Raw genomic sequence first — 10,438 nt, forward strand, 5'->3', positions numbered from 1 at the left:
GAGGCGCCTGTCGAGAGAGCGCGCAGAAGATCGCAACTGCAGCATGGACTCGCTGCTAACAAGGCCACTGAACCATTCAGGCGCCAACTGCAGTGCTGCGCGGGGATGAAACGCAAGGTCACCCAGCTCCCAGACACATGCACACCCTGCTGACCCCCCCAGCATCTCCAGCCTTTGTAAGCTGGGCCGACCTCTCCAGAAGGGGCCTCAGGCAAGCAGCAGGCCCTCCTGTGCCCTTCCCATTCCTCTCCCCACACAACTGGGGGAGGAGCCTGAGGGTCTCAGTGGCCTTGTTAGCAGCTGCCTTGGGCCCCTGGGGGAGATGCTGTAATTCTGCCATCAGCACACCTTGGGGTGCAGTCATTCTGACCTTGCTTTCCATCCCTTCCCAGCTCTACAGTTGGCTTGGAAATGGTAATGTTTGGGAAGGGCCACGGGGTGTGAGGGGCCAGAGATGGGTCTGGTGGGGGAGATCAGACCCCCACTGGAGAAGGGCTTACATTTCTTTTGAGGCTGGGCTGGGCCCTTGAGCTCCTATAGAAGGACCTTTCTAAGCCTGGGGCTGGCCCTGTGGGGCCTTAGAGCTTTATCACCTATGCCGACCCCACAGATCTCCATCCTCACCCAGCCAGGTCAAACATAAGTGTGTATTTTCAGATTGCGAAACTCCGCAATGAGCTGGAGGTGGTGAATGGAAACGTGAGGGTGATGTCAGAGATGCTGACTGAGCTGGTCCCCGGGCAGGCTGACCCTTCGGACCTGGAGCTGCTTCAGGTAAGGACCCCTCCCTGGGGGCTCAGTGGCCCCCTCACCTCTCCCCTTGCCGGGTGGCTCCCACCTCCCAGATGCCCTGGGGGCTGCAGGAGGGAGCCTGAGGGACTGCCAGCTGACTTGTCCTCATCTGTGTTAGGCCATCAGGCTGCAGAGGGCAAGGGTCAGCACCCTGGGCCTGGACGCAGGCCGGGGCTCTTGGCATCCCTACCGGGTTACCTCCTGGTGACAGACACCGCCGTCATGCTGTGGAGACAGAAGGACCCCAGCACACCCAGCACTAGTGGGCCTGGGCAGTGTCTGAACATCGGCCAGGGCTGCTGTGGTTCTTTAATTAAAAAAAAGATTATGTTCATCTTTGTTTCTGAATACATCCCTCCCTGTTCCGCTGCCGGTGAGCCCTCCCTCGGAACAGAATCTAGAGAGAGGAAAAAAAGGCCCAACTGAGCGTGCCCGCATATGCAGTACTTCACCCCGCAGCCTTCCAGCTCTGCAGAGAGAGGGGAGCTTCTGAAACCCTGGGAAGTAGACCAGTGTCCCAAGAATTGTTGTGCCCATTTTACAGATGAGGAAACTGGAGCTCGGGTTACTCTGAGCTGCCCGTCATAGCCAATGAAGCCTCTGGGGGCGCAGTCAAGGCAGTGACAGGGGTGTGCCACAGGGCTGGTTTGTCAGGAGGACTGTCTTTCAAGGCTGGGGCCCGGTGTAATGGAAGATTGGAGCCAGAAGGCCCCATCTGGCCCCAGCACTTACAAGCTCTCCCACCTCCAGCCTCGTATCTTCTTAGGGCTTCCTCTCCTGGACTATATTGAGATCAGGCTGACATTCTCTTGAAAAGGTGCTTTGTGAGGTCCTGGACTCAACAGATGAGGGGCCTCACACACACGTTTTGAAGTAGGCCCACGTGGCCCAGGGAGCGGGAGAAGGAGCTTCCTGCCCGAGACACTGGAACAGGCTTGAGACAAGCCGGCCTCGGAAGGAACAAGCAGTTACCCAACAGAGACGTCTCTGTTGTGAGAGAAGGAAGTTGAGATAGAACCACAGAGCAGTTTGGTCACTGGAGGTACTGAAGGCTAGGCCAGTGATGAAGCCAGAAGCCACCCTGACATCCCAGAAAACAGGAAACCCCAGGCCTCCAGACCAGAGTCTGAGAACACAGGACCGGAAGGGCCTTTCTGGTCCTCTTAAGGCCCTCCTCTAAAGCCTACAGGGAGGAAGGGACTTGCTTCATCTCCCTCAGCCAGTCAGTGGCCAGGCTAAAACTAGACCCCAGGAAGGGGCTGGTGGCCAGAGAGCAAGGAGGCCTGATCGGCATCCAGCCCCAAGGGACCACAGGCCCTAGGGCATTCTCATTTAGGATTCAGGATGGTTAACTCTGTGACTTCATTAAAGAATGATATGTGATGGGAAGGGCCTGATTTAATAGGATCTATTATGATATGGGTGATTACCCAGAAGACCTAGTGATTCTGGCCATAGGTCAGGAGATAAGGGACAGCTTCCCAAATTGCCACACACACTAACTGTTAAGGAAGACACTCCAGGGCAGTGGTGTCTAGTGTGGGGGCTGTGGCCTGACCTCATGGGGTGTGTGAAGATCCACCAAGGGGGCAAAGAGGGGCCAGGACTGCCTTCTCTGTGACAGCCAAGCCTAGGGCTTGTCTCCACATGGCCACACCTACCCTGCCATCATTACCATGCCGTACTCCACCACCTCTCAGATGGTACAGGCTCCCACTCCACCACCTAAACTAGGCTTTGACCTGTTACAGCCCCACCTGACCTGGTGCATCCCACACCCCAGCCTCCCTACTTGTAGCATGTAAGCAGTTTGGTGTTTTGGAGACGGCTGCCCAGGCAGCCGGCCTTGCAAGACCCAGCTCTGTAAGGCCATGGCAACAGGAGGCATGGGTCTTAAAGCTGGAAGGACCCTGGGGATCATGGGATCGTTTACTGGAGTCAGTCAGTGAGCATTTTCTAAGGGCCTGCTATGTGCCAGCGGATGCAAAGAAAGACGAAAGACCCCATCCTCAGGGAGCTCACCATCTTATGTAAAGTCTGTCCAGAAGGAGAAGGCTCTGAAAAAAGGCACCAGAGGGAGGAGACAGGGGAAGGTCTCCAGAGGCCCCAAGTCCAGCCCTCCCCCCACTTTACAGATGAGGAAACTGAGGCCCAGAAGGGCTAAGTGACTGCCCACGGTGAGGCAGATGAGGCAGGGCCTGGATTTGTGCCTGCACCTCTGAGGGAAGCAGGGCCCCAGACTCCAAGCTCTTCCTGATTTGTGACCCTGGGGGCCCCCCCATGTATGGTCCCTTAGATTCTCACTATAGCCTTGGGAGCTGGGTGCTAGAATTGCCCCTGCTTTTACAGATGAGGACGCTGAGACCACAGCTGGTTGGTGAGTGCCTGAGGCAGGATCCTCACTCAGGTCTGCCTGCCCCCCTGCTGGGGAGGCACCATCCAGTGCCCAGCATGTGGTGCTCAGCGAGCACCGAGCACATATGGACATGAAATCGAGGTCCTGGATTGGCTTCGTCCCTCTCCCGCCCCCCTGCCTGCCTTCTTTCCTCGGTGGGGTTCCCACCATCTGCTTGCTTCCCCCCTTGTGGTCAGGAGCTGAACCGGACATGCCGAGCTATGCAGCAGCGAGTCCTCGAGCTGATCCCTCGAGTCCGCAATGAGCGGCTGACAGAGGAGCTGCTCATCGTCAACGACAACCTCAACAACGTGTTCCTGCGCCATGAACGGTAGCCCAGACCCTGCCTGGGCCCTTCGCCCTCCTACTCCCTTGGGGTCCAGCACTGTCAGGGCCACCCCCTCATCAGCAGGCTTGGTTTGCTGGGTGGCCTCTCCAGATAGAGCCAGACTAGGAGTAAAATGGGGGCTTAGAGTTAAGACATACAGGCCAAAAGAAGGCATCCCTCCAGGACCTGTGCTCCAAGAGCTCTCTGCCAAACTGGGGGCAGCTGGGAATGTCTCCCTGGAGAATCCAGGATGAAAAGAAACCTGTGCCCCCATCCCCTAGACCATCTCCTTAGTGTACCAGTCCGAAAGGACAAGATGGAGAGGGGACTACAAACCATGCTGGACCAGAATGGGACCTGGAGAAGACTTGGGGGGCTTGAGTCATCAGGTCATTCACAGGGCTTCCCTGGGGCCAGTGCATAAAAGACCTAAGAAGCAGCTTTCGGTTCCATATAAGGGATGATTTTCTCAAAATGAGACTGTCCCAAAATGACATGGGCTGCCTCCAGAGGCCCTGGAGGTCTTCCAGTGGAGGCGAATGCCCACTCATCCAATCTTGTTGGGGGCTGCCTCAGCCCATCCCTGAGGACCCCTCCAGCTTGGAGGTTCTGGGACTCTGGGACTCAGAAGACATGAACACCAGCCCTGAACCCCTTCTCTGCTTCCTCGCAGGTTTGAGCGGTTCCGAGCAGGCCAGCATAACAAGGTAAGAGACTGGGGAGAGACCTGTTCAGTCCCATGGGCAGGCCCCATTGACCGCCCATTGGATAACCTCCCACTCTTTGAGCCCTGTGTCCTAACGGTGCCACCCGTGTCAATGGGCCACCACCACATGGCACCGGCAGCTGCCCAGCCCTCCTTCACACATCCGACGGTCCAGCCAGTCAGACTTTCTTACCTTTACTCACACGTGACACATCCTTCATTTCCCACCTCCACACCTTTGTACTCACTAGCTGTCCCCATGCCTACTGTCTTTGTCCTTCTATCCTCCAGACCTCTTGAAAGTCTTTGTTCCTTTCAAAACTCAACTTAGGGGCCACTTTCTACATTTGGTATTTTTTCTGACCACCCCCCCAAACTGTTAGGTACCCTCCTCCCATGCCCCACACTTGCCTCGTATCTGTTTAACATGTACATCCTTACGTCTGCACAAGCTGTCCCTGGTTAGACTGTCAACCCCTCGGGAACAGGGCAGCCTCCCTTGTCTTTGTGTCCTTGGCAGCTGGCACGATTCCCAAATGGGGGAATAAAAGCTGATCTGATAAGTCAGTCAGCAAACACTGCGTAAGCACCTACTGTGTACCAGCCACTGCATGTGCCCAGGGTACAGAGCAAAAGGGGGCAGCTGCTGGGGGGAGGATAACAGCACAGAAATCACTATGCCCGAGATAATTCTGGAGAGGATGAAGAGCCTCAGGCCAGAGCTGAGCTGTAGATTGGGCAGGGGGAGACAAGGAGGAATGAGGCCTTTCCCAGCACTCCTCATCCCCACCCAGCCTGGGACATGCCCATGCTCTGTGACCATGGACAGCTGCCTTCAGGAAGTGAGAATAACTAGACTTCCCTTCTGAAGGTCCCGAGGGAGGGGGAGCCAGCGACCAATCTGATTGACCTCGGCAACGCCAGTCCTGCCCCCAAGGGGCCCCAGCCTGAAGCCCCCAGGACCCTCTCCTCCCAGCTCGCCGGGATGAGTAAGTGAGTGGGTAGGACTCTGGGGAAGAACATCTGGTTTGGGGTCATGGCGGTGTGCCCTCTACCTGTTGGATGGTCAGCTTCAAGCAGGGTGGGAGCCCCCCAGGCCAGCTGCCTCCTCTCTGGTTTCCCAGCAGCCCCAGGGTGAGGCCTGCAGGCTCTGGCCCAGGCCCTCCCAAGGACTAGGGATATTAAGTACTGTCCAGTCAGCACTGGCTGGGTGCTGGGCCTCTGGCCCACCCACCTGCTTGCACATGAGACTTTCCCAGGGACACAGTGAGCTTGGGGAACGAGCCCCAGGAGGTGCTGCACACAGCCATGATCTAGGAGCCTTGGCTAACTCTTCTCTTATTGCTGGTCTTGGGGCAGCCTCAGGGGAGAGCCCTGGGTATGGGGACTTGCAGTTGCTGCTGCTGGAAATCCTGCCCACTAGTCCTGATTGTGGAACCATGGGAGACCCTGTGATGTACAGGAAGGAGAATGGTTCCTTCCCCCTCCCACCAGCCTTATCAGATCCATGCCCATCTCCATGCCTTTGCATTGGCTGTGCCTCATGCCTAGAATGCACTCCCTCTCCAACTCCTTCCCCACCCCATAGGCCTCTCTTCCTCCAAGACACTGCTCAAGCTCTGCCATCTACCCACTGTTGGCAAGGCAGCCAGGTGGGAGCAATTGCTGGGCTGGGTCTGGCCCAAGACAAACTAAGGATGGTCCCTTCCCCCTTCAGACAAAGATCCCCAGGTCCCAGCGCCCTCCCTCCAAAGCTTCCTGCCCTCCGTGATATTTGTGCTTTAGATATTTCAGATGTCCCTGCTGCCGCCCCCACTGGGAGGCCAGCTTCTCAAGGGGCCCTCTGACTGCCCGGCCTTCTCTCCCGCAGACCTCGGCGCCAGCAGCGTCAGCGCTACGCTGGACTCTCTGAACACCTCAGGAAAACTGGAAGACGAGTTTGACATGTTTGCCTTGACCCGGGGGAGCTCGCTGGCGGAGCAGCGGAAGGAGTGAGTGGGAGGGGAGGGTCCTCCCCCATCCTGGCTGCCCGAGTGCTCTGGTCCTTGGCGCCTGCTTCTCACTTGGGCCCCTGCGTGCTCAGCCCCGTGATCCAGGCAGGGAACCTGCCCTGTCAGGAGACTCACCACCGGGTCTGGAGGAAGACCTGAGTCCAGGCACTGCCAGCCAGAGCCTGTAAAAAGAAGGTGTGACCCCCTATGATCTTATACCAGATCCCCTCAGTTAGCTCCAAAGGGAGCTTCCCCCTGGGCCTCAGTTTCCTCACCTGTAAAATAAGGTGATTGGTTTTGCCTTCAAAGACCTGTCTGCTCTAGGCCTCGGATCCTGTAAGTGGGCCTGAGGGCCTTCAAGTCTCCCACTTTCGAGGCCTTTCCAGCCTCTTTGGGGCCTACTTTCCTTCTCTGTAGAATAAGTGGCCAGGACTCCCTTCCCATTCCAGAGCTGGGATCCTGTGCTGTGTGACCTGAATATGAAGGGTCGTGCCAAGAGTCCCAGGTCACCCCTATGGCTTGGGGAGGCTGGAGGCCATCACAGGTGACAAAATGCTCCTGTGGATGCTTCTGCACAAATCTGAGGGTGCTCTCCTGACCATCTCTCAGAGGGAGGGAGGGCAGAATGGCCCACAGAGCCTGAGCCATGGACCTGCTGGGCTCCTGCCCTTTGGGGCTGTTGGTCAATCCTCAGCATTTGGTCCCAGCTTTTCTTCCTCCCCCAGAAGGTGCTGTTATTGATCTGCAGGGGTGAACCTGCCCTCCCTGCCCAGATTTAGTGTCCTTGGAATTTCCCCTGGGGCATGCTGCTTCTCTGGGAGGTGTCAGTCAGCAGAAATGTGCATTAGGCTGAGTGCCTGCCCAGGGACAGGCCCACTCCTCCTCCCCCTGCTCAGCAGTTGACTCTTGATGCCCTCGCCAGAGAGGGGCAGCACCCCTCCACACCCCCATGTTGTCAGGGGTACAGTGAAGGGGCATTTTTGTGCTTGAGGTTGGCTTTTCCCTCAGGGCCTGGCTGTGGGTGACCTATGAGATCCTTCAAACAGAGAGGAGGAGCTCTGGTCTAGGAAGGAGATCATCCCAAGAGACAGGCCCCAAGCTCAGCTGGTGTGTGCTCAGGCCCCCAGCCACCAGCCCAAGGTGTCAAAGTCCCTGTGAGATCTCTGTGATAGTCTCTAGGAGTAAACGGGATGGACCCCCCCCCCACTTGGGCCAGTCTGCTTTAATCCCAGGATGGCAGTGGTCTGTGGTTATTGGCAAATACACAGTGCTGCTTATAGACCTGGGCCATTGCCCATAGCATCTCCCAAGTTGGAATGAACTGCAGAGGCCGTGTGGTCCAGCAGGCCTCCTCCGACATCCCCAGCAGGTGGCCGGCCGGCCAGCCTTCAGTGGGAACCTTCAGAGATAGGGAGCTCCCATGGTGAGGTGGGAGAAGTTAAAGCCCAGCTCTTCACTCAGCAACCTTGGGCAGTCAGTTTAACTTGTGGGTGGGGGGGAGGGAGAAGGCAGAGAAGATGATTTCTGAGCCCTTCTAGCTTCATACTGCAGTTCTTATGGTCCTGAGCCCCTCCCCCTCTTTGGGCCTCAATGCTGGATGACCTTGGATGAGTCACTTCACCTCTATTCAGTGTTCAGCAGCCCTTTCCAGCCCCCATCTTTGGTTCTTTGTCTGAACCTAGTCCATTTTGAGCTCTCTCACTCACTCACCCTGATCATTGGGAAGGTTTTCTACTATGGAATTGGCCTCTTTGTCCTTCCTACACCTTCCACCCATGGCTCCCTGGCCTCCTGGGGCCAAGCAGAATTTATCAGCAAATGCTTTGGGGCTCTTGAAGTGGTAGCAGGAACAGGCTTGCACTTGACCCCGTGTGCAGATTTGCCCATCTCCTTGGCATCTGCAGTGAAATGGTGTCTAGGGAGCACAGGGTAGTGAATTTGATGAAAAGCAGTGAATGACCCACGAAGGCCACTCTCATTAGTCTGGGCTCTGGCCGGCCAAGCTAACATCTGGACTGCAGAATTCTTGGCCCTGTGAGTGCACTAGCAGGCCAATGTGCCGTTCTCACACCTTGCCATCTGTACCACGATTTAGGAGCAGAACTGGGCAGCCCAAGAACTCCCTGCTTTCATGGAGGCTGGCTGAGCCTGGGACTAGCAAGATTCATGGAAGGAATCTCTTGGCCTGTTTGAGAAGCAAAGCCACTCCTTGGGGGTAGTGCCTTCGGTTTGATTGCCTGTTCCCAGGCCTGCTGGGATCTCTCCTTTCTTCTCTGCAGTGTTAGCCTTGTCTGGACTGGCACAGATCTGGGGCTTTTAAAACCTGTAGCCCCCCCCCCCAAAAAAAAAGAGCTAATGTGATTTAGGGTGCATTCAGAGACACACAGGGCTTGGAATAGAAAGGCCCTGTGGGAGAAGGACTGGAGACCTGGCCTCAGTGAGGAAGATCTAGGTCCAGGTCCTACCTGATGCACAAGGGCTGGACAAGAATCCTCACCCCTCCAGGCTTCACATTCCTCATCTGTTAAATGGCAAGGTTGGACTTGGCCTCTGTTGGGACTCCTGGAGTCCGATTTAGGACTGATAGAATGAAAAGCTTTTCCTGCCATCCTGAGTCACCCCAAAGTGGGAGGAGCTTCTGGGGGAGGGGTAGCAGGCATCACCTCTCCCTGGGAGTTCTCCAGAGAAGGCCGGTGGCCCGCTCCTGTTCAGGCAGCCCCTGAAGGTTTGTAATTCCAGGCCTTCTCACTCCTGACTGTCCACCTTGCCTTGTCATGACCTCCAGTCTGCCCTGACTCACAGTCTTTCTGTTTTCTGTGTTTCTCCTTGCCTCCCCAGCCCCTCCCCCCCTTCCCCTACTTGCCCTCGACCTTCACTCCATCATCTCAATGACAGTGTGGCTGATTGATTGCTGACCCACCTCCTGGGCTCAGTGCCCCAGCTTTCAGCCAGCCCCACTTCTCCATATGCCACCACCTCCACCCAGGGTCAGAGCAGTGGGAGGAAGCACCTGCTCCTTTACAGGGCCCTGGCCTGGGGTGAGGGGTGGGGAACAGACCGTTCTGAAGACAGGAGAGTCTTCACTGGCTTCCTGTAACCCTGATCTGCTACCATGGTACAGAGGGAGGCCATACGAAACCTGACCTGCCTACCCAGGCTCCTTTCTCCCCTCCCCCTGACGGACCAATTGGCTGACCTGTTTCTTGGGAGGGGAAGCGCATGCCCTGTGCATCCGGTAGGGCCCAGGAGATTTTTCTGCCTAAGGAGCATCTTCTATTTATTCCCTGCACTCAGCCGTGGCCGGCAGCAGCTGAAGCTCCTCTGGCTGCCTGTGCATGGGCATGTGGGCCCAGCAGTGCTGGAGACACCTGAAGCCCTTCCTTCCCTTCTTCCTCATCAGCGGCCTGGTGGCCGCACTCTTCTTCATCCTGCACTCCATCGCCTACGGCGGCCCCTTCACGGACAAGGACTTTTTTGACAAATTTGACCGCAGATGGCCAAAGCCCTCGGCTTTCAACCACACTGGGAGGATCTGATTCTCTTCTCTCTCCATCCCTGCTCTCCTTGGCCACTAAGGATTGGCAATAAGGGCAGCCCACCCATAGCCCTGAGGATCCCTCTCCCTTGAGAAGTGATGTGTGTTCATGTATGCCCTCCCCGCTGGGAGAACAGTCTGGAGATGGAGAGGAACTGAGTTACAGGGCAGGAGCCACAGCGGGACGCAGGACGCACAGTAGTTATGCTTCTCGGTGAACAGCAGGAGGTGCAGGGCACACAGTAGGTGTGATTCTTGGTGAACAGTGAGGGGTGCACAGCACATAGTAGTAATGAGGAGGGTGAAGAGGGAATAATGTGCTTTGTGAATAGAGGCACAGGGTGCGTAGTAGGTGTGAGGATAGTGGAGAGGGGATGGTGTGCTCCTTGGTGAGGAGGGGCACAGGACACACAGTAGGTGTGATCCTTGGTGAGGAGGGGCACAGGGCACATAGTAGGTGCGCTCCTTGGTGAAGAGCAGGGGCACAGGGCACACAGTAGGCGTGCTCCTTGGTGAGGAGGGGCACAGGGCACACAGGAGGTGTGCTCCTTGGTGACTAGCAGGGGCACAGGGCACACAGTAGGTGTGCTCCTTGGTGAGGAGGGGCACAGGGCACACAGGAGGTGTGCTCCTTGGTGACTAGCAGGGGCACAGGGCACACAGGAGGTGTGCTCCTTGGTGAGGAGGGGCA

At 56.8% G+C, this 10,438-nt stretch overlaps 1 protein-coding gene across 6 annotated transcripts in view; it reads left to right on the forward strand.

The window, feature by feature from the left end:
• TOM1 (target of myb1 membrane trafficking protein) overlaps positions 1-10,438 on the forward strand; it is a 49,874-nt gene that overhangs the window by 27,820 nt on the left and 11,616 nt on the right. For all 6 annotated transcript variants that reach the window (XM_069082036.1, XM_069082037.1, XM_069082032.1 and 3 more), the window contains 5 exons: positions 658-774; positions 3,385-3,518; positions 4,189-4,222; positions 5,093-5,210; positions 6,092-6,212. In XM_069082036.1, the coding sequence (XP_068938137.1) occupies positions 658-774; positions 3,385-3,518; positions 4,189-4,222; positions 5,093-5,210; positions 6,092-6,212 (524 nt within the window). The remainder of the gene's footprint in view (positions 1-657; positions 775-3,384; positions 3,519-4,188; positions 4,223-5,092; positions 5,211-6,091; positions 6,213-10,438) is intronic.

This window comes from Petaurus breviceps, unplaced genomic scaffold, assembly GCF_028583685.1.
Source record: "Petaurus breviceps papuanus isolate PSGF00001 unplaced genomic scaffold, PetGlider_PUasm1.0 156, whole genome shotgun sequence".
Classification (NCBI taxonomy): domain Eukaryota; kingdom Metazoa; phylum Chordata; class Mammalia; order Diprotodontia; family Petauridae; genus Petaurus; species Petaurus breviceps.